This window comes from Ixodes scapularis, unplaced genomic scaffold (genome assembly GCF_016920785.2).
Source record: "Ixodes scapularis isolate PalLabHiFi unplaced genomic scaffold, ASM1692078v2 PGA_scaffold0__279_contigs__length_252992795, whole genome shotgun sequence".
In the NCBI taxonomy this organism is placed as follows: domain Eukaryota; kingdom Metazoa; phylum Arthropoda; class Arachnida; order Ixodida; family Ixodidae; genus Ixodes; species Ixodes scapularis.
This window is the reverse complement of record NW_024609835.1, coordinates 10,579,284-10,603,526: the sequence shown is the minus strand read 5'-3', so window position 1 is coordinate 10,603,526 and position 24,243 is coordinate 10,579,284. Positions and strand designations below refer to the sequence as shown.

Below are 24,243 nucleotides of genomic sequence, written 5' to 3'. Positions count from 1 at the left end.
CATGCTTCGAGAATGTCTACAGACAGTTTTTATAGGACCAATTTGACCGTCAAATATGGAATGCCTCAAACAGTGTATGCAGATTGTTTTTTGTAGGATGGGCATTAGCAGTTTCTGCATTCGCGTAAGCTTCTCGAAGCACAGTGAATGCCACGGGCACGGGTTTAAAAGTTGAAAGCCTCCATACTCGGGAAGAACTCTCCGAGGCAATGCAGTCGACGCTGCGGACACCCGTGGGCTTGTGCACCCAAGTGCCGACCACGGATGCTTTGTTTTACCTAAAGTCCAGACGTAGCCAACGCTACGGGCTGATGAAGCCACTCAAAGGGGCACCACCTTGGTGCTCCTCCTGTTTCTGCACGTGTTCTATCGTCGCTGAACCGGGGGTGCCGTCCAAAGCTACGCAGAAGTTTCACGTGTTTTGCGACGAAAGAATCTTACAAATCTGGGAATTCCTTATCTGTGCTCTACGAATATGTGCGGGAGAGCGCTTATGGCCTGAATGTCCAACGAGACTGAATGTCCAACGAGACGAAAGGTCCAATCGAGACGGAATCCCCAACGTGCCTGAATGTCCAACGAGACGAAAGATCCAACCGAGACGGAATGTCCAACCAGCCTCAATGTCCAACGAGTCTGAATATCCAACGGATATAGAATGAACCTTGCAAAGAATTTAGAAGACATTTGTTTGTTGAATTGTAGGATTACTGATAGTTACGGCGGTGAAAAATGCGTTCGATGAAATGGGGAACCGGACATTTCGGTGCGGAGATATCGGTACGCGATCATTTCGATATGTGGTCGCTTCGGCACCGGGCTTTTCAGTACCGGGATTTTTGATGCACGGCTGCTTCGGTGTGCCGCTGAGCTTGTCCCTCCGACGTTGCCTCTGTGAAGTCCCCAAAATGAAATTAAAATTACGCTCGTGTATTTTGTAGACTTCATATAACCCCCAAAACAATGTATTTATTGTTCGTTTTATATATCTATATATAAAGATGATTTCTATAATAAAAAAAATGACGTTTAAGAGGTCATACATGCTGAAAGATAAAAGACCGAACTCGTTGACCATTCACAATCTGTCACGCGTTTGATTTTAGAAGGGTCATTCCTCTGGAGCGAAAAGAAATGTGGGACCCACGAGAGTTCTTAGAATCGTTAATCGTGCTTATCCTCATCCACAGTTTTTCCGTATTGTACGAGTTGCTGTCTTTTTCTTATTCGTGTCCCTAGTCCCGCAAAGATGATGTCCCTCGCATGGGAGAAAAACGCCTGATTGAATTTTTAGTATTATCATTATTGTTATGTGAAGTCGGTGTTGTATGTGTAATTACACTAAATTGTAGTTTTTTGTTTTTTTCTTTTTTTACAAAACGAACGTGAAAGTTTTAGACATTTCTGATTGGACTTCTCGTGCGCAGAAACAAAAATTCGATCCTCATATTGAAATCAGTGATAGTATACAACGTTCCTTTCATTAAGCCTTTGTGCAGGTAATTTCCTCAAGTGGTGAGCTTTTGTCCGGTGATTGTCCGGAGGATTCGGCACATTGACGCTTATCGCGACGATTAGTTTCGCATGCTTCGGCCACCAAAGCGATTGCTGTCGCAGTGAACCATGTATTAAGGAACAAGTAGGCAACATTAATAATCAATACTTTTTAGGATTGTCTTACGCCGTTTCTGCCTTTTCTGGTCACGTGGCATGCAGCAATCGCACCGATACGCGCCCAGGTAGCATACCAAGGCTGCGATCGGATTTCAACTGGTTCTAACTCTGTCACAGAGCCGCTGCGACAGTGCGACCGTGATTTATTCATATGCGCACATTACAAGTGCACATATGACCACGGTATCATGAAGTCAGCCCCTCGCTCGGTCTTCCGAAATTCCATAATGCTAGACTTGGGAGTGAACATATTCACGAAGAACCCGACTTTTATCATTTTGAATAACCCGGGTACGATTCACTACGGACCCTTGCCAATTCTGAAAGCTGCATTTGTCATACTCCCTTTTTTTTTTCTTTTTTTTTTTGAAAGAAGGTTTCATTGGTGACCCCACTGTCACCGGCAATCTACACACCCAACCCTAATCAATTCTTTTCGACAGTTCGACAAACGGGCACTTTCGCCCCATTCTTCATTCTGCGAATCGGCCTAGGGCAAATTGCCCTATTCGACGAGTTGTCCTTCTTCCAGTTGCCCAGAGACCAAGGGAATTTCGACGAAGTGACCGGATTCGTTGTGCAATACGCTTCCCCTACAAGACTAGAAAGCCACGTGGAACGATCTATTGTTATATTCACACATGATGTAGGCTATTAATTAGTACATCCGGGTGTGAACCTTCTGCTGCACGTCGAGATAGATGCGTTCGCGTCCTTTATCAGCAGTCAAGCTCCCACCTACCAAGACGTCATGAACTACCTCGACAGAATGGCGAGCTCTGGAGTGCTTCCAGAAGCCAGGTAAATTACATGGGCTTCTGAAAACCACTGTGCATGTCACATGCAAAAAAAAAAGTTGCGTACCGCGTGATACTAGTATTATCGCTCTACTCACTGACATACAAACCTATTGGCAGGGAATGCATTCGTATGTAAACTACTGACGACTGCAGTGTACAGTGAGTAGTTGTCTGTTCCAGAGATAAACGAACAAAAATAAACATTTGTCAAATTCACACAATTGTTCTGCATTTACTCAGGAATTGTCGGGTCACACCCCCAACCACCCTCATGCATCTATAGACGCATTAGATGTAGATTTTATTTTTAAACAAAGATATCTATATTTTTTATTAGTGGGAAATTACGCTTGTGCAAACTCTTGATGCCTCGCACCCACAGCTCCCACAGCTCCTTTAAAAAAAATATATATATATTGACTCTGCGCATTGTCAGTGGCGATGGCGGGCGGTCATGTGTTTACAATGCGGGTCTCCGTGTGTAGCTCATCTATAAAAATCGAAATGGGCAGGGATGAGGACTGAACTAGAAATTCCTGGGATCTGAAGCGCGGCTTTCTTAGACATCCCCCAATTGTGAGGTACTAGAAGTTAGAACACCCGGACATTGCATCCCTACTATATATTTCAAACTGGCTGACGTATGTCATCGGAACATTCCAAACATTTGAACTCTTAATATCAAAGGAGCGCTTGGCGTCGTACAATCGACACCTTTAACCGATTGGTACATAGCTGCGCATCGGCACTCGGCTAACAAACCATCAAGCCTTCCTATAGATGAAATTATAATATTTGTGTCTGCTCTGTTTCTTTGTCGGTCCGTCAAGGTCGGCTTTTCTGGTACGACATTTTAGTATGATGAAACTACAGCAATGCCTGCAGGAACGCGGACTAAATATACACACAAGTTTGTACATTTAAGAAGGAAAATTATTCTAACACGTGACTGGCGAGACGGAATGTCCAACGTGCCTGAATCTCCAACGAGACGAAAGATCCAACCGAGACGGAATATACAACGAGCCTGAATGTCCATCGAGACGAAAGATCCAAACGAGACGGATTGTCCAACGAGCCTGAATGTCCAACGTGCCTGAATATCCATTATTGGATCTTCCGTCTCGTTGGACATTCCGGCTCGTTGGACATTTCGTCTCGTAATCACGGGAGAGTGGGGAGGAATGGGACAGTGGATGGAGTGGGACAGTCAAACTACCTCTTCGGTGAATGGTTACAAAAAAGTTGATGAGCTGAGAGATTGGTCACTCCTTGGAAGCGGTACTTTCAACTGTAATATGGCATACCAGCTTGGCGTGGTGTGCACCAATTGAATCAGAGAATGCCACTTCGGCATTCAAATCTAAGTGGCACCGGTTCGTTTCAATCAATCTCGAACCAAAACGGTTTGGGAAACTGCTGTAGTAAACTAGGATTGAAAAGATGCGTTAATAGGTTGCTTTTACTCACTTCTACTTTAAGCTTAACATCTTACCTTTTTCCACGTTTGACAACTTACCGTGTACAAACCTGTTTGGGAGGAATGGGACAGTGAGATGGTGGGGAAAAGGGAACAGCATCTCAGTCCCCCCTTAATGAAGGTGCTGCTCTGACTTGTAGTCAACACTAAGGTTGACTCGTAATAATGATGAATAATCTAATTTTAGTTCATACCGCATTCAGGTCACCATTTGTTTTCTGAAAAATGCTACCGCACTCTTAATCCCCGGTTGAGAATCACAAACAATCGGAGGAAAAAAAAAGACGACTACAATAGAGCTTCGTATCTGATGAAGAACCATGTATCTATAATGTGCACTACTACAATTTGCATCGCAGTCTTGTATGTGTCCCATTCCTTCCTGGGGGAGGGAGGAATATGAGAGATTTTTGTTCTTGCAAATTCCTCATTAGAGCGAAGCTGTCAATGGCTAAGTTCTGGCGCATCGTCTCCGGCGACAAACCAAGCGTGGCCAAAAAAAAAAAAAAAATTTCAAACGACAGGATGTCTGGCCCACTCTACGCTCCTGTCGACTGCCGCCGCCTCTTTCCCGAGTCGTATGGAGTCCCCGGCACGCGTGGCGTCTCTTTCCCCCTGGCATTGCGCAATGCCACGCGCTCCTCGGCGGCCACCTGTGAGGCGCACTATAAAGGTTGCGCCGTGATTGGCGTAGCCGCGCTATAAGAAAACCTCATTGTCTCTACAAGAACGCCAGCTTCGCTGGACTTCCCTACTCTCTTCACGAAATGGAAGGGCTCTCATTTTTCTTTTTTAATTTCTAGAAGAGTCAGGACAAAGTGCTGCTCAGCTGATGTGAAAGGTTTTCCCTCTCCAATTGGGACAATTAAACTTGTTTCTATGTCCCAAATTAACTACACAAAAAATAATAGTGTGAAAATAGTCCAATTCCTCCCCAATTTCCCCTAGGTCCCTTCGTCGAAATACCGTTCGTAGCAGGGAAACTTGTCGAATGAGGCAACTAATCATAAGGCAGGTAGTATTTAAAGCAGTTTTTTAAGCGTATATAGAAAGTGCGACGAACGTGAGTTATTCGCGTATTAATTTTATACCTGGCTTGCACTCACGTCAAACCAGCTGCTTTGTTTTGAATTTGAGGCATACATTTCGCACCAATTTATTTTTCTCGTCCAGGGTAAGTAGGAATGGCCACCAGCATGGCGCGATAACGTCATGAGCAAGTCATATGAATGTGGCTTGAACGGCTAGAGAATCGTCTCGTGCCGGGCAGAAAACCGGTTCCCAGTTTCTTTCTCTCCCTCCCCTTTCGCACTCTTCTCTCCTCTCCCCACAGGAGTCGGTCTCTGAGCTACTACCCACAGAAAAGAGGAGGATCTCCCTTAGTCTCAAACGGAAAGGAGGAATTTAGGGAGGTTTCCTCCTTTCTACTGTTTGGGCGGTCTTTAAAAAGGCTCTGCAACGACATTTTAAGGAGGCAATGCAATGATTTTCGTACTTTGCAAAAATACCGCCTAGAACAAATTCCTGACGTTAATAGGGACTTTCAGTAAACCGTTACCGTGTTCCGGGTACCGCAGCATGCTTTGTAAGCGCGCGTCCCGCGGTCCCGGTATCACCTGGGCGCGCGCTTAAAAGCATGTTGCAAAGGCTCCGGGTGTGCGGGACGCGGAACACGGTAACAGTTGGCTAAAAATTCCTAATAATCTATGGAACCATCGTTCGTTTTTCGTCACACGCAATAGAACTCCCAGAAAAAAAAAAAATTAAAGAAAAACGAGCAGCGTTCAACTCGCTGCCGGAACAAGCGGCCACGAGATCTGGAGCCGAGTGTAGGGCGCCAATGTTAATCGTATCCACGCGCTGGGGTTGTCAAGGCACAGGACACGCTGTGAGTTCCAAACACTGTTATGGTTCGGCTACCGTCGTCATTGCAGGGATTGGGCATGAGCCACTACCCGAATGCTTGTCGAGCTATCGATTACCACGAGCTCAAATCGAGTGCTCGGGCAGCGATCGGGTCCGATGTATGAGCCGCATCGAAATATCTTCCCAGATGGGGTCTGCGACCCTTCAGCTACGTCGTCAAGTTTTGCGAAGGAGAGACTCAAAGTAAACGCTCGCTTTTGTCTTTGAAATTACGCCTCAGAAGGGAGTCCTTGGTCAACTGTTGCGTGCGAGTATACTTGGGTCCCACCAGTACCAGTAAGCTCGTGTGAAGTGAAAAATGTTCCAAACGAATATCGTTGAACGGCCCCTTTTCAACTTGTAGCTTTTTTTGTATGTGTGTGTGTGTCGTTTTTGGGTAGAAACGCGCAAAAAAACAACCCTAAATCGCACTTCAATTTAGAGCATGCGAAAATTGTTCCAAGCGATTTCATAAAAACGGGGTTTGCACGGGCCGCTAAAAAATTGTTTTTTGTATTAAATTATAGTTGCGATTTCTGAACTATACAAATCCATACGTGAAATATTAGAAGAAAAAAAAACTTATATGAGACTGGAATGCACGCAAATGCCTTCAGGGTACAGTTTAATTTATACGCCGAGGAAGTGATTAATGTGCGACTTCTGCTGCCACTCGGCTCATCCCATCCTTAAAGTGTAAATCAAAACACTTTAACGAAAACCTTTACGCGCATGTGATGAATGCCTTTTAGAGTCTTCTTGCGTCTTCACTACGCAAACTCGGCACTTCAAAAAAAAAAAAAGTAAAGTATTGCAATGTTTACCCCGGTTTCTCCGACAACGCTTAAAACAGGCAGACTTTTTTTCCTTAGAGATATGAATGGGACCACTTCAGAAAAATATGCTATGCATCTCCATTAGGCGACTCCAGTTTTTGCTGTTATATTGCGGTGCACTCGAAATAAAATTGAAGTGTACTTTTTTTATTATTAAAAAAATACAAAGTAATCTTTTTTTTTTTTTTTTGAGGTTTTATCGGGTTTTGCTAAGGATTCGTCGGGATAACACACGCCGCACCTGACTCTGACTGTGCCAGGTCGGTCGCTGTTGGGAAATTGCCGCGCGGTGCAACCGCGAAGGCTGAGACACGGCTGGATGACCGCTGTCGCCGCCAACCCCCCGAAGAACGGTAAAGGCCGCGTGGAAAGGGAGGAAGGAAAGAGCGCCACGATGGAAGACCTCGGCTGACGGGACGATTGACCGCGACGGTGTGCAGCCCGAGAACTCACAACGAGGAAGCACACACACCCGGAGATCTTGGCCGCTTTCGGAGTCCAAACATTGCGCGTGAAGCCGCCTCCCACACCGCAACTAATACAACATAGCAAAGACAGTTTGCAGACACCCTCTGAGACATGTCACTTCCTTCTATGGCGGTCAGATTGACAAGAGAACAGTGTCTTTAGACATGTTAGAAGTACACGTACGTATGAAGGAGATATGTGTCTAGGATGCTTGAGGCGTCTATCCTCAGGTAATCCAGCGTGACCTAAGGACATCAACTTGGGGTTCGCAGGGTCCCAGAGGATCTTCACCCCAGCTCTGCGACACCTCGGCGGAAAAGGGGAACGCCGAACAGGCCCCATGCCAGTTCGGCTGGATGCGGGAAGTTGCTGGAATCTTGATTGTCCGAGCTGTCCTTAAAAAATGCTTAACCACTTCGTACGGGATTTTTATATGGAGGCTATAGATATCTTAAACGAAATGTATCCACTTCTTTGATAACTGTCTAACTTTTTGTCCGCTTTTCTTAAATTGTTTTACGGACTTTAGGATATATATATATATATATATATATATATATATATATATATATATATATATATATATATATATATATATATATATATAATAAACAGCTAGCATAGCAACTCCGCAAGTACAGATCTCTGACTTGTATGTATATATATATATATATATATATATATATATATATATATATATATATATATATATATATATATATATTGTATAGCTAACCGATATTAAGTGGCCAGTGTTTCGCTGGCAAATTCTGAACATTACCGTTAGGTTTGTTAAACTACATCGATGGAAGCATGCACTCGTTACATGCCGGGTGTACACACACAGATACCGCAAATACACATGTCACAAAGCGCTCATAACACTAGTGACATAGGGACACTGACTGCCCCACCACGTTGTTGACTCTACACTTGAGAGGCAATTGTTTGAACGAGCTTCACATTACTGGTAAGAAAGAATACAAATCTGTTGTTTTTCTCTCGCCAATATTTCGTATGAAATATGTATTCTAAAACTGCGGTAATACATAATATCATAGCCTCCTCTATATTGACCAAGCTTGGCAGTTCACCACGAGACGCGGCCGCCGAAAGTGAAGAGGTAGCGCGGCAGACAACGGATGAGAGGAGAGGAATGTAACGCGCGCCCCGCTGCGGCGAGACGCCGAAACACACTTCTACCGAGCGATGGAATGTCCGCTCGTGCTCCTCGCGTTCCTTGCGCTACCGCTTCTTTTCTCGTCATGTTTGAAAACCATGTTTCGAGTCCTCGCCGCTGCAAATGCTGTGCGCTAAATACCAAAATGCTCTGTGCTACCAGATCCTCGCGCCCCAAATCTGCGACCGAGCACTCTATGGTACCGTCGTCGAAGTGCCAGGCTCGGCGAGTATTGGTGGCTCCAGCGAAATCGACGGCACCCAGCGGCTCAAACAGAAAACTGTGGGGCAGGTTCGCTCGCCAGCCTCCTCGAGCGAATCACATATCCACAGTGCCTGGCGGCCTAAAGAGAAAGCTGTGAAAGTAGGTCTGTAGGCGCGTGATGAAAATCACAAATACAGGAGGCTATGATAGTACAAAAGACAGTAGGCAAACACAAGCCACCGGAATATCCGTGATTCGAACGCCGCGTGTCCAGGTTTCTCCTTGAACTCAATTGCCCTGCGACATTCGAAGCACAAACCTCGCGGTGACTCGCGTTGGAATCTGCAGACTGTCTTTTGTAAAAAAAAAAATTGGGTTGTGTGTGTGTTTATACAGCCTAGAACTTGGTCTGCCTCACAGGGGCGACGAGTCTCCCAGCTGTAGATGAGAAATTTAGCCAGTGCGGTACAGCCGCTAGCCTGGGGTCTTTAACGTGCATCACGCAGTAGTGATACACGACCGCACGCCGGTACGATGCTCAACTGTCTTTTGTAAGATGTATAAGCAGTGTGCCTCCGGCTTAAGGGTTTATAATTTGCATACTCAATGACAAAGCATTTCAAAAGCCGATAAGTATTTGACACAATCGCAAAAACAGCCTCCTGGAGGAAGGTTCAACCCAATGTGATATTGGTTCTTCCCAAAGAAGCTAAATATTATATCAAATGTAGACTACAGAAGTTCTATAGAAGCATGCCGACGGAGAGACTATTGTGAGGTGGTGCGAGAATTTCTATAGCATTTCTAGCGGCTCTACTCTATATATTACAATATACTTATTTATATTTTTATTTCTTACACCATGAAGGCCGAAGCATTACAAAGGAGGCGGGGATTTGGGAATAAAAACATATTTAAAAGTTGTTGCATGAGCTCAAACCAGCTCAAAACAGAAATAATATTTAGCTAGTACCACCTTAAACCTAAAAATATCATTGATTGTCTCTCTAGAAGTGGGAAGCTGGTTCCTATCACAAGAGCTTTCGATAATTAAAGAACTGCAGAAAGAGGTAGTGTTACACATGGATGTTTTAACTTAGTAGTTATGGTCGAGGCGTGAAGTACTGTAGATGGGATCTATTAATTAGTCAAGCCTGTAGCCTGTAATTACTGTCGCAGATTTTACGAAAGAGACATAGAGGACAAATTATACGCCGGAAGGAAAATAGGAGTAGTGAGAGACTACATTTGATTGACGGGACACATGACGTACAATAGTACTTAGAGAGTCTGACAATCACTGGCCGGTGTGGCACGGCTTCAAGAGCTGATATATAAATTCCCTGTACCAGTATCGCAGGCTCAGCGTGCATATTCAAGTTCACTTCGTTCTAAAGGAAGTCTGTGGAAACTCTATGGAAAACTCAATGCAACAAGACTAAGTAGAAAGTTGAAAAAGGTATTAATATATAAATCAAATTTTTATGGACCACCTGGAATCTTTTTGGAAAGGTAACATTTCACGGTGAGAATAGGCTATTGTTTACCGATGTCGCCTTAATCTGTCCGGCTCGCTAAAGCCAAGGTGAAAATCGTCATGCACGTTATCATCGACCGAACCGTAGAGTGGGAATCTCGTTCAGCTGTCTATCAAAAGAAGCAACGTCATCATCCCAGGCGAAAAAAATGAAGCAGGATCACGCGGCGGGAACACTATCTCACCGTAGGAAACTGACGAGAAAAGCTTTCCGGGTAACAGCAGCAGCAGGGTACTGCGAGCCGTTCGACCGAAGCGCCAGGCGTCCCCGGACTGTCCAAGGGCAGGCCTGCTGCCTCCGGTTCGCATACTAATGGCTTCCCGCCGTCCACTTCCGCTTCTACTTTAAGCCCGGCCGCCGTAAAAAGAACGCGGTTTCCGCGACGAGTGCGGACCAGCTTCCGCCGCCCTCGTTTGGCAGGCCGCAGCGGCCATCAAAAAATGGTGGCCGTTAAATCCGGCTCTCGACGTGTCATGACACCACTGGCCGAAAGGAGCAACGTGGCAGGGGCACCCGGCGTTGGTGCTTTAGTCGGCCGCCGAGTTCTAAAGGCAAACCTCTGGCCGCGCCCTAGGGAAAAATCGGGAGTCGGAAGGAGATCTCTGCTAGGAATCATGAAACGGAAGTTGGCAACCGGAAGGCTCTTTCTCTCCCGCGTGCCATCATCTCGTCAGGACGTAACGGGATTCTTTCTTCCATGCGCCGTGCCCCAAAGAGGCTGCTGACAGCACCGGGGTTTTCTTCTTTCTTTCTTTCGTTTTCCTAAGTCTGAAGCTTACAGTCCCCTTTGTGTTCAACCTCGGGCATCAGGGTTAAGCGGATTTAGAAAAACGAGGGTATCGCATATGGCGCGTTTGTTTTGCAAACGGGACCATGGAATAAATATCCGCGGTCGGGGCGTTCCAATGTTGCTATCTAAATAAGGCTAAAAAAATAAAAGAAAAAAACTTGACGGTGTTGTATGGAACGGCGTTCAAAGGAAAGGCGTTCCATGGAACGGAAGAACGCTGCCGTTCCATCTGGCGTCGGTGGTACTGGAACAGGTGCTCGTTGCCTTTTCGAGAAAATAGCGAGGGGAACGGCCTTTCTTAATTTGAATGTTTTGTTAATTTTATGGTAAACATTTAGCTTATTTGAACATTCATCCTGAAGCCAACTAGAGTTCTTATTTTCCGGGCCATTCGTAGAAAGGAGCCTTTATCTTCTTCTTTTCATTGTAGACTATCCCTACTACGGCCGGGAGCAACGAGCCAGTTTGTAGGACAGGATCCATTTGCTTCCCGACGGCAGACTCGGACGGCGGTCGACTTTCAACGGACAGTAGCTGAATAACCCACGACCGCAACGCCACGCCACTATCTGTGGTGGGAGGTTTCAGGTGTCCCGTTGCTCCCCGGTACCCTTGCCCTAAACGTCTTGCAGGTGTAGGGCCGGACTCGCTAGGGACGGGAAGCAGTGGCGTAGCCAGGGGGGAGCTTATGGGGCTTCATGCCCCCCCCCCCTCCGCTCCCCAACTCATGGACACCCCAGCCACCTCAACCCCCCCCTTCCCCCCCCCCCCCCCCCCCCCGAAAAACGTTTCTGGCTGCGAAGCATCCCACCGTAGATCAAACCCCAATCATTGAGCTTCCCCTAATCAGTTCAGCCAATGGGACGGACGATGGTGAACATACTGCGCTGACAATCTATAACCATGATCAATTAATAAAAAAAGAAAACGCAGGGCGCAGCAAGTTTTCGGCTTCTTATCGTTGCTCCTTAGCCGACGTGATTGCAGCGTGAGCCGCTGAGACCGCCTATGAACCGATCAAAAAGTAAGAAGCCACGCTTTGTGTTCCTTAAATTGTGACTAAAGGTCACATGACAAAGGGTTGGATGTCTCTTTTAATAAGGCAAGGAGTTGCGATGAGTGGTGAGAAGAGTGCGTCGCTGGGTCGTACAGATGCAAGAACGTCTGAGAGTGTACGCAGGAGATGACGAAGCTGTTTCGTTCGCAACCACAAAAAAAAGGCGAAATAGACCCATCAGAGAAAAGAGCGCCACCTGTCGTACGCAACGGCAACTAGTGACAGCCGCCATGCTGCAGGATAGTGCGCGCCCATGCATACGTTGCGTAGGCCGTCGACGCTAGGCAATTCCTCCCCACGATGCCAACGTACTGCTGCGTACCCCTCTGTAAGCAGAGTGGGTATCTGGACAAGTCTGGCATTAAGGTACGTATTCGTAAATGTACTCGTTATCGGTTGAAGGGCGTCGGTCTGGTGGGGATGTTCAGCAGCGCAGCCGCGCAAACATTTCCCTGCTGAAGTACAAGAACGGAACACGAACCGTTCCCACGCTACGCTGCTTGGGTGTTTGAGTCCCGTGTTTTTAATCTCACTTTGTTGCGTTTGGACGTAGATTTTTCAAGTTTCAGCTAGTTTGAAGAAATCAAAGCGTCAAATACAGATATAATGTTGGTCGTGGTATCGCTTGTGGACGTGACAGCTTCGCGAGCGCCTAGCTTCAGGTATGCACGAGCTCGCGGTGCTTCCAACTTCCGCGTGTAAATTGTATGTTAGGTACGCATGAAGCCATACGACCTGACGCTTTAACCTGCCTGTAGCACACACATCTGTGCAGCGCGTGCTTTATGCAAAGCAACATGCACGCGCTTGCAACTTCTGCTTCACTGCAAAATTTGCTGCTCTACATTTCAACTCCACAATCTCCCTCAAGAAAAAGGGACTCGACGTATCTAGTAGAAACTTGCGTCGAATGTGTCTTTTACTGGTTGAATTCGCGCATTGAAATTTTAAGTCTTAATTCCAAGTACAAAACAAACAAAAAAATGCCCCCAAAAGGTCCGTTTTTTTTATTTGTTTTGAAGTAGAGGTTTTGATTTTCATTGAGTAAATGGGACAAGTATGTATTTGAGGCAAGTTTCAACTTGATACTCAGTTGCTGATTTCTGATGGGCCATTAATTGTAGCTTTGTAACTTTAATTTTTAGACACTCAAAAATAAGTGGCTCAATGTGTCAAGTTCAAACTTACCTCAAATACGTATTTTACTAGTCCCATTTACACAACTTACCTCAAATACATATTTTACTAGTCCCATTGACACATCAAAATTTCAAGTGTCTACTTCAATACAATGAAAATTTAAAATAAAAAAAAACAAACCTACCCATTTTAAAGCATAGGTTTTTTTTTGTACTTAAAATCTAGACTTAAAATTTTAATCCATAAATCCGACCAGTAAAAGATGTATTCGAGGTAAGCCTCTACTCGATACGTCGAGTCCCTGATTTTTGTAGGCGATTCTATGTCGAAACTTTATTTTGAAGTACCCTGTACAGCAACTTGAGGCTTTATTTGTTTTTGTAATATTTATTGTACACAATCTTTGTCATACATGAAACCCGTGATAGCTGTGTACTAACGATGGCTCGTGCGGGTCTACGTATTTGAACACGAAGAAGCAATCTGCAGAAATTTGTGAGGGCCGGGCCAGTGGTGGCGGATTTCTGGAAGTCGTCTAAATGTAGAAGTCCCATAATCCCGCTAAAATCACCCAGCTCAACCAGAGTGGTACTTGCTTTTTAATAACATTTAATTTTTATTTGCAGATTTCATTCCATAGATTCCCAAAGAACACTGAGAACTACAAAAGATGGATAGCCGCCATAAAACGAGATGAAGGGAGGCAATTTCAAGTTTCATCAGCTACGAAGGTATGCTCGAGGCATTTCCTCCCTGAAGACTTTCTCCCGAACGTGGCAAGTGGATTGAAGCTACTTCGCGACAATGCTGTACCATCTCTGTTCAGCTTCAAGAAGCCAAAACAGCGGCGCCGTGCTCCTCGGGCAAGAGCACCACCACCCGTTCCTTCGCAACCAAACACTCCTACGGAACACCTCCCCGTAGGAGGTAGCCAGAGTGACGATTCAGAGTCACCAGTCCTCCAAGACCTATCGCCGTCAACTTCAGCTCAGACAGAATGTGCATGCACATGCAACCTTGCAGCAAAAGTTGCCGGCCTTGAAGAAGAACTTGTGAAGCACAAAGAAGAGATAAGAAAACAACAAATAGAAATCAATGCGAGCAGAGCTCTACTGAAAGAGAGAAGCGATCAAGTCCACAAGCTTCGTTCGGACTTGGAACACGTCTCCATCAAGCACAGGAAGCTGCAGGAAGAAAGCCGTGGCTTTGGCATTCAAAAGTTCCAGTCAAGTAATGTCGATGTCCAATTCTACACGGGACTCCCATCATACGCCCACTTCCAAGAGCTTTTGAAATTTGTTGAACCTGGGAATAAAGGGGAAAACATCATCTACTGGAAGAGTACTGCGACATCAGAAGACGAAAGGAGGGGACGACCTCAGAAACTTTCAATTGAAGATCAGCTGTTTCTTGTCCTTGTAAAGCTGAGGGTAGGACTTTTCCATAAGCACCTGGGTCATCTGTTCAATGTTTCAGAGACCACAGTATCCAGAGTGTTCCTTACTTGGATGAGTTTTCTCTACCTGCGTCTGACTGAACTGCCACTGTGGCTCCCAAGGGACGTCGTGGACACCCTCATGCCAGCCACGTTCAAAGACAAATATCGCTCTACGCGAGTGATCATTGATGCTACTGAGCTGCGGTGCGAGGTATCTAGCTCACTAGTTACGCAGTCTGGAACATACTCTTACTACAAGTCGGCAAATACCTTTAAGGGCCTCGTGGGAATATCGCCAAATGGACAACTGACATTTGTCTCGGAACTATTTATGGGCTCAGTATCGGACCGTGAAGCGGTCGTCAAGAGTGGATTCTTGGAAAGGCCATTTGAGTTCGGAGATGCTGTGATGGCCGACAAAGGCTTTAAGATTCAAGATCTCCTAGAAAAGAAGGGAGTTCTCTTGAACATTCCTCCCTTCCTAACAAAGGGTCAGTTTCCAACTGCAGACGTCCAGGAAACGAAGGACATTGCGTCTCTTCGAATCCATGTGGAACGAAGGATCCAAAGGATTAAGACATTCCACATTCTGGACCGCCCGATAGCCATCTCCCTGGCCCCTATTGCCAATCAGATATGGACGGTCTGCGCCATTCTATCAAACATGCAGTCGCCTCTGATGAGGTACTCCGAGTAACCACGGAGCAAGTAGGACGAAACATCAGAACGGCTGGACAAGAGAACTGTCAGGAGACAGCCAGTCGATACCCTGCCAGAGCTTCAAGAAAGCTCAAGCTGCCACACTACTGGAACTGATAGATGAACTGTTGAAACATCATTTGTATTTCATTTTTACCTTCTTTCTTTTTCACACCACGCCTAAGTTGTTTGCTTCAGTCATTAAGGTAGGGGGGAATGGTGTGTTTCGATATTTTAGCAAGCCTTTCGGTAAGACAAAGAAGGGCAAGCTAATCCATGGGGATCCATTTCGGCAACATGAATAAAGACGGTTATCAGTTTATAAACCGGCCTCTTCTTTCTAGTTCAAACCACCAGACACAACGCTGCCTACCTGTTTCAAGGTGCTATGCTTCCTTGTTTGCAGCTACTAACCCTTGTTCAACTGCAGTTGGAATGTTTTGAATGTTTATTTCTCGATTCAATCGGGCCTGTGTGAAATTTAACCTTTCTAAGTCACTGCGTGTCATTCTCCCAAATTTTGTCTGTTTTTGTTACTTTGCTGCTGGGGTAAATGAATTCCAGGCTGGAGGCAAGGTACTCGTAGCCCTTAGCTTGTCCACATTTCTACATGCAACAAAATCAGCAAACTAAGAAATGGAAACTCAAGAAGGTAGGGCAAGGGTAAGACGGGCTGGGGAGGAGGAAGCAGACGGACCCTGGAGAAGAGGGAAAACCCCCTTCTCGCTTTAGCGTCACATCAGCTTCCCCCTCCCCGGCCCGTCTTACCCTCGCCCTACCTTCTTGAGTTGCAACAGACTATAGCACTCGCAACAAGCAGATTGCAACTTGTGAGCCATTTAGCCCCCACTGTAAACACCTTGACTTATTTTCTGCCATCACACAGAGATAAAATTAAAAGGCTATGGCATTTCAAATCAAAATCCTCTCACAAAAGCTTGCACTGCATCAAGACATTGCTCTTGAGCCCTCCCAAACATTTTCTTACATGGTAACCTAGATGTATATGTAAATTATGACATTTCACTATTCTCGTGTTCAATGTGCCCAAAACACCTCTCCGACTTGGTAGTGTGCATTCTACAAAGGTGAGAAAAAAAATCTTAAAAGTGCAATAACATTTTTAAATGTGTCGTTTCCTCAGAAGGATTTATGGTAGTGGAGGTATGAAAACTAAAGGAACTTACTGTGAAATGGAGTTTCAGTATGATAATGCTTGTCTGTCTCTAGAGAAAATTTATGACTAGGCTAGGAAGCTCCAAAACTGCACAAATGCTTGCGAAGCCTGTAACTGCTGCAAAAAATAGGGCGTCGCCACTTGATATGTGTTCCCCAGTAAAGGAGTCTTGGAACTTGTGCCGTGTTTGAACTCCCAACTCCAGTACAGACAAGCGTCGCCACACTGCAATTCCATTCAACGACGGACCTCCAAAGTTTTCAGTACCTAAAAAATGATGACACAACACTACTACTCTTTGGTGCCTCACTTAAATGGTGTGGATATCTTTATGACCATACTCGGACATCATGCTGATTTACTGTGCTGCCACCAATTGGACACTCTCGTAATGATTGGTAATAATACTGCCAACTTACGGAACAATAACACCGTATCTCCAAATATCATTGCAATTTTTAACTTGACTTGCCCTTGTACAAGGTCTCAAAAAAAAAAAAAAAATCTACCAATGATGACAATGTCAAATTAAAACTAAAGTGGACCAACGGGTATGTCATTAAGACTCGGACAAGCTTTTTTCAAATATACAGGGGTAGAGAAAAGACCTAGTTATACAGACCAACATAATAATTGAGAAAGTAAAAATAAATACAATGTTGCAGAAAAGCGAAGCTGTGCCTAGGACAGTTCGTATTGGCCTTTTACATAAAGGGGTACCACAAGCAGATAAGGCTGTTAGCATAAGCTATACGCAAGATTACTCTGCATTTCAAAATACAAAATGAAGTCACTGCACAAAAAGTTCTACATGACTGTGTAGAGCTTGATTTGATAAAACAGGGCAACTAATGAGCTTTGCCATAATTACAAAAAGAGCTGAACTTTCCCGTAAATTGAACAATAACGCCTAACACTTGATAATGTCACCAAAAGAAGTCGAGATTTCCTCCCCCCACTAACCACTTTGGGAAAGCAGCGCTTCATACAATTCTGAAAGTCAAATAAATTTTATATTCGCGATTCTTACAAAAGAAATAAAGTAACTACAGGAGAAAGAGAAAAAAAAACAAAAAAACTGCGAGTTGGTGAACAATATTCATAGTAACCCTAGACAGGAGAAATCAAAAATTGAACAGAAGCAAAATAGGAAATGACAACAAAAGAACACAAAATGTCCTCGCTAATGTAACAATTCAAGGTGTGGGAGCAGTTGATCAAAATAAAAATCTTGGAGCTCCATGCTCACTGCACTCCAGTCGTCAGGGCAGAAGCGAATTCTTTCTACAAGAATGAACTGGTCACCAAAGACGACAAAGTCGCCCCATTGCAGCCCTGCAATAGCCATCTGCCCAAGCACTTGGTGGTAGTAGTCATGGGTACGCCTGAGTTCAGGGCAATCCCCCTTGATCTCGGAACAGAACTTCAAAGTTTTGAGTTCTTCTACAGACTTGTCATAAAGGGTCTTCGGACACTTTACTTCCAGGACTCCATGGGGAGGGACCTCAGTTGGGTCGAATACAATTCTATCCGGTGACGCACCCAACCAGGGTGTCGAAGGATCGACAAAAATGCCGCACGATCCAACAGTCGCACTGTGCCCCAAGCTCTGCAGCACATCCATGTACCGCTGGACAGCGATGGGTTCTTGCGTGATGCCATGCCTGTGACAAGAAGGGCAACAACTCTAAAATCCCTACAAAATACATGATTAGTTGGTCTTTTTGATAACACAATCAATCGAGCACTCGAGAAAGGCCCTAGAAGGCTACCGCTGTAATAAGTTCATGAGATGTAGGCCAAATATTTTTCAGTTCTGTAGGCCAAATATTTTTCAGTGTGCAACCATCAAAGGAGAAAAGGAGTCGCTGATCCTACATTTTTACCAGAATTCTTTGAGGTTGGTGACTCTATCGCAACCTGTTCTCCGGCGGTTGTGTACTGAAAATGTGTGGCTTACACAAAGTGCACGGTCTGGAAACCTAGTATGACTGGTAAAAATATTTGGTAGAGGCGCTAGCACCTGTGCACAAAACTAGCACTCGCACAGCCTTTTTGTGCAAAGTCTGCTGAGTTCTGCATAAAAAGATAGAGCAATAAACCCAACTAGTCTGGTTGAAGCGATTTTGGGACCATGATTATTGTAGTATTTTCAACTACTATTGTAGTTGAGGCTCCATACTGGCTTTGGGGGAGACAGAGTAACAACTTCTTCCACTAGATGGCCATAAAGTGATTTCCGGTGCATGTTACTCCAAAGTAAAGAGCTGCGCTTGGCACGAGTAGGGCCGTGCCAAAAGAGTCGAGGAAGGTTTGAAGGTCAGTTTTCACGTGCTCGGTTCGTCCAAGAATCTGGATATGTGCCGTGAGAAGGGAAAAGCAGACGCCGTCGGACAACAATTGCTTGGGCGGGAAGCACTTTGGGTTGAATTCACGGATACTTGTGGTCATCAGATTTGTTTTGTTCCAACATGAACGCCAGAAAACCGTCAAGTTGTGCGGACCACCTGCAGACTATGTTCAGTCCGTCTTCAAGTTCAAACGGCTGCCTGATCGTTCGAACCGTCGTCTGCTCTTTCAAACGTTTCTGCTTGTTGTCCGCTCTCTTAGACGACACCGGCCCGTAGACCAAATGTTGGCCCGGTATTTGCGATAATAAGTAAGTGCAGGCCTCAAAGGACTTGCGTTTGAAGGTTGGTAAGCAAGCTCGATGTAAACAGTAGATACAAGGAGATGTTAATCATTGTTACCAGTGACCATCACCGACTTGTTATGCCTAATTCACTTGGTCCGATTCTGCTTGCAATTTTCAGTATCGGCGTCGACCATCTCGGCTACAGTTCACGCTGTTGCAGCCCAAGTGGCGTCGCGACTGAAAATTGCAAGCGAAATCGCATCATGCAAATCAGGCTTTAGCGTACATACTGCGGCGTCCACGCGGAATGAAGCGCCACATGTCACGTTATTCACGCGAAGTTTTGTGGTGTAACGAGCCTCAGTAATTTCGCTGACGCCACTTGAGTAGTCAGACATCGCCAAGAAGATTTAGAATCAACAATTCAAACGCGAAAAAGGGCAGGGGGACTCACACCGATGCCGACAAGATCGCATTTCAATGGTTTGTTTATGGGCAACGGGGAGCTTCTTGCCCACACCCCCATCGCGCATGTGTGGCGCCGGTGGCGTCCGCTAGGGACGCTCCGGTTTGCTTGTAAACATGAGTTGGTGTATAAGGAAGCCCCGCCATACCTAACTGAGGGGATTCATAAATGTTCTTGGGTGACAGTCACACTCATTTGTCATTTAGAAGGTACATGCATACCTTCGGAAGTAGCTTGTTTGAGGGCGTACATTACGTAAGTCGCCCTCCTTTACCTAGCCGAAAACTCTTCCAGGGCGTCACCAAGCGCTCCCCGAGGAAGCTTTGGAGAAGCACCAGCTTGGATGGCTACCATCATAAGCGCATGCAATTTGGCAAAAACCGAAATAGCATAAGGTAAAGCAACAATGCCTTCGTGCAACGTGTAGTAGCTGCTCCGAGAACTCCGACTCGAGTTACTACGTTCGGAGCCAAGGGAGCTGCTACTGAACGTGCCCAATAGGTATTATGTTTCATTTTATCTCAGTAATTTTAAGTAACACCTGCGTAAAGAGGGCATACCGTATCGCAGGAACCTTCGAGAGGTCTCTTGTGCTGGTTAGGTTGTGCAGCCCTTTCTGCGACCAGACCTCACGTGTGGCTGCCACTCCAAAGTTCGACGCCGTTAGTCGAAGCGCACGTTCTTTGTGCCATCTTGGACTTTTTGCTTGTTGTCTTGTATCTCGTTCAAGGGCCCTTGCTTGAGTCGGTGACAGGCATAGCCCCTGCAGTAGGAATTTTTCAAGAACATAGTGAAACACAGTTTGGGGGATTACATGGCTAGCCAACAAAGAGCATTTGGCACACTCCGATGAGAAATTAGGTATTAATGAGGCCCAAAGAAAGAACTGTGTTTGCAAAGCGGAACCCAACGTTAGGCCGTAAATTCAGACACCAAAAAACCTCTCCCGGTCAACTTCACCTCAACTTACACAAGACTTAGGTTTGAAAAATGCAGGTGTTGACACTAGAATGGCAAAATTGCTTGTGAACGCGCATTAACTGTACATGCTCTCCAGTGTTGCTAAAGGCAGTGAGCGCATGCTCGAGAGAAATACGTCATTGGATTCTTGACTTATCAGTGATTAAAGAACAACTCTGCTTAATTTTTTGTTTGTGAAAAAAAAAAAAAACAATGCAGTCCTCTTCAGTATTACCTAGAAAGGCCAGAGGTCAAATATTGCAATGTAGTTCTGTCTAAATGCTTCTTAAACGGTCCAGAAAAATTCGCAACTCGCCAAGTTGCCAAAATCGGCTGACTGGAGCGAGCGAATTGAGGCGCAACCAACAGCACAGTTAAGGTTACGGCATGGATATAGCCAACATTGAGCTAAATGTCATCACCATTGTCCCCTTTGCTTGTTTTTATTTCTCCGGGCACGCGTAACGGGTGACGTAAACAACAATTCCTCTCGGCACGCCTGCACAGTGGGCTTCTTGGGAACCGTTCAGCCGCCCCGCCGTGGTCCCGCCGTTACCCGCATCAAAACCGCTGTCGTAATCTCACCGTTTCTCATTACTGTGTCTCAGAGTTTCGTCCGCACATTGAACACTATGTGTGCAGACTTATGCCGCAGTTGTGCAGACGTCGTCGAATGTCGTAGACACCAAAACATGGCGAAGAGTGCGGTGCAGACGACACTTGTGCCTGGCATACGCCTGCCCCAATCCTGCCCATCGTTCCGTCAAGGATCATGTGACATCTTGTACCACATGATAGCCATGTTTTTGGTGGCCCGAGGCCAATGTTGCCAGACGGAGCTGAGGTTTCGGTTTCGAATTCTGCTTGTGTTCAAAATTGGATTAAAAAAGACACCCATAGTTTGTCGGCAGCGTACTGGCGTGGATGGCCACATTTCGCTACTGCCAAGGTAGCGCTCTTATAAAGCGGCTGCGCCGCGCTGAGCTCAGCCGTGCAGCCTGTTTGCCTAAATGGGCTGTGCGGCCAGGCCCGCACCTCTTACCGGCGGCTGGGTCGCTGCGTGCGCTGCGCTGCCATAGAGAGGGCTTCTCTGGTGCAGTTTTTGGAACTATGCCATGCGAGAGCCAATAGGAAGCTTGTTCCTTTACACTATGACACGCGCCAGCCAAAGGGAGCCTATCAATCAGATCGCGGCCTCAAACGACAGGCTTCGCTTCATTGGGACAAGGGAGCTTAGGTGCTGTTTGGCGCAGCTTTAAAGCTGATGACGTCGGTTTGCTCCATAAGACAGTTAATGCTTTTGCATTAATATATACACAGTTTTTTGTGAAGCAAATAACGTAGTGTCGTTTACTAGAGCTTTTTAATGCAAAATCACTGATTATCCTGAAATCTTCGGAATTGGCGGAGTTGCAGTTAAGTGTATAGAAATCATGCTTAATAATTAAGGCATTTGCTTATGTTAGAACTTTCCAGAGTTGTGTCGGCATTGTTTTTTTAGCTTTCTTTGTGGGTGTCGGCGTTTTGGAGGGAGCCTTTGCGATGCCAGAGCGGCCGGCCGCAATGCGAGAGCGGTTCCCCCACGGTCGTTAGGAAACGTCTCGGGTTTCGGGAGTCTGCTCGGACAGATCCCTGGGACGGCCCGTTCTTAGAGTTGCTTGTGGCTTTTAGCCGAATGTTCCTGTATATAGAGGGTTTGCCGCGTAGTGTAAAATTGTCACTTTTTACCCAAGGCAATAATTTAGCGGTTGGCGCCAGTCAGACTGGGAAAATTGCAGAGAACAACTCTACGAGGAATTTGGGTTTGACGGTTGGAGCGCCAGGATGACTGCTCGCCGACCATTGGAGAACAGTGTACCACGTGTGAGTGGTAGAATTTGAAGAGATTGGTTGATTCCTAAGGGGAAAGGAGGCCCCTACAGGCCTACAAAAGGAATGCGAAGAGGATTTTGGGGGATTCGGACTTTGGATTTGACGGAGAGAAATTGGGGACGGGGGTCGAGACTTTAGACGAGGCAGGATGGTTTCCCAAGTTGGGAGTAGTAACTAGAAGTATAAATAACTGCACACAGCTGTCTACAAGCAGTGAGTCGACCCGTCAATCAGCGACGTTCGTGCCACCACGCTCCAGACCATCGGAGCGGAACCTGCCTCCCACACCACCGGGAGGAACAACGAACAACTTTAACTGTTGCCCTTTAAAGGAGAATTAAGAAGGAGACCTCCTGGGGTGGACTTATGGTGGCAACAATATAAAGACCTCGCTTATGAAGAAGCTAACTGTAAGCTGTCAATTTTTCTTTTTCCGTTTTTTTTTTTTTTTGTAACGAAAAAAAGTAAACACCCCAAGTACCAATCACATCTAACACTGAAAATTATTCGAAGCCTTCCAATGGGCTGTGACAAAGCGGCGTAAAGCATGGGTTGCTAATTGTGCTTGAGGTATTCAGTTCATACAAAATCAGATGCACACTATTTTTGTATATTGACCTTCCGTAAAGTATCCTAAAAGCAATGGTGACATTACCTCAAGGATCTTGTGGCCCTCAAAACACGAAGGCACATCCCAGGGCTCGGCATCCCTGAAGAACTCGTACTCGTGCAGTGGAGGCGGATCGGTGGGAGCACTCTTGAAGCGAATGTTTGTCACCACCTTGAACCCGAAAGGCAATTGTGCTTGTTGGTACACCTGTGGCGCAAGGACAGACGAAGTGCCGAACTTTGTTTTCACGAAAACCTGCCCGGTCCCTCCCAGCAAGCTCCTGCCAAACTCGGTGGTTCCCTCCAGGTTCATCATGGCTTGAGCGAAGTTCTTGGTGGCGGCATCTTGCTCGCTTCGACTGCGGGGAACAGCTCGGCTTTCGTAGAGGCGACTTGTTGCTGGCGTTTCTGAGCCACCTTCCCGGACACTTCTCCAGTCAACAGACTGTATGGAAGTTCCCCTGATGCGCTCGCCTCTTGGGACCCTCCACTGCTGTGGAAGGTCAGTGCAGGAGAGCTGTAGTGGCGCTTCAGAAAAGCCCTTCCTCTGCAGCAGTTCAAGTGTCCGAAGAACCCCCATCAAGTGGTTGCAAGCAACCTTTCCTGCCGGGCAGTCACAGTGCCCATCTTCAACATTGCCAGTAACGCTGAGGGCAGCCACCACGGTGTACGGACGGTCATTCTTTTTTTTGCTTCGGAAGCATAAAGCTTTCAGGAAGCATATCCCTGCGCTAAAGAAAATAAAGAATGTTTTAATGTTATTTTTTTATCAATGGCTAATGCACAGTGAAGTAACAAGCAGAGCACATTACACATTTCTTTTTTTGTTTTGCAAATAACTTTGGAAATTAAACAATTACATCACTTCTGCATCACACATTTTTCAAATATTTTGCTTTGCATCCAACCCTGTGGCAAAGCACACAACTTCAAATGCGTTTATGTCACATCGCCGCCAAGCATTTCGTCGCTATGTGTGAATGAGTACAAAGCGTGCCACAGAAATAACAAGCGACCGCTAGTTTGTCCCTTTACTTTCCACAGCTGCAAAGGTAAAAGTATTGAAAGCTACTAGTGGGTTTAAAATGAGCTTATCTGAAGCACCGATCAAGGCGATAAATTTCGGCATTCAACCCTACCATGCGCAAGTAAAGATTGCGTTTCATGTTCGCGTGAGCACTCTATGTTAAAGGCTGAATCGCATCTGAGCGATTTGGCGAGCGGCGAGTCGAGCGACGGCACAAGCGACGAAAGTCGGCTACGAGCGACGAAAGTCGGCTACGAGCGACGAAAATTTTTCACTGTCGCTTGTCGC

At 45.9% G+C, this 24,243-nt stretch overlaps 2 protein-coding genes across 2 annotated transcripts; one reads left to right on the top strand and one right to left on the bottom strand.

The window, feature by feature from the left end:
* The first annotated feature begins 13,513 nt into the window (after positions 1–13,513).
* On the top strand, positions 13,514–15,207 carry LOC115317760. The gene is made up of 2 exons (XM_042290951.1): positions 13,514–13,522; positions 13,699–15,207. Exons 1-2 carry the CDS (start codon positions 13,514–13,516, stop codon positions 15,205–15,207), a joined length of 1,518 nt encoding a protein of 505 aa, XP_042146885.1.
* Positions 15,208–16,950: 1,743 nt separating this feature from the next.
* LOC121836140 lies at positions 16,951–23,241 on the bottom strand. Its single transcript, XM_042290927.1, has 3 exons — positions 22,975–23,241; positions 20,048–20,250; positions 16,951–18,050 (listed from the first exon to the last, which is right to left on the bottom strand). Exons 1-3 carry the CDS (start codon positions 23,239–23,241, stop codon positions 17,570–17,572), a joined length of 951 nt encoding a protein of 316 aa, XP_042146861.1. The 3' UTR covers positions 16,951–17,569.
* Between the last annotated feature and the right edge of the window lie 1,002 nt (positions 23,242–24,243).

Excerpts from the sequence above, each read along its gene's own strand:
- LOC121836140 (XM_042290927.1), bottom strand. The coding sequence starts at position 23,241 with ATGAACCTGGAGGGAACCACCGAGTTTGGCAGGAGCTTGCTGGGAGGG. Across the intron at positions 20,251-22,974 it reads AGGGCCACAAGATCCTTGAG|GGGCTATGCCTGTCACCGAC; the intron begins GTAATGTCACCA and ends TTCCTACTGCAG. Across the intron at positions 18,051-20,047 it reads TCGAAGGTTCCTGCGATACG|GCATGGCATCACGCAAGAAC; the intron begins GTATGCCCTCTT and ends TTCTTGTCACAG.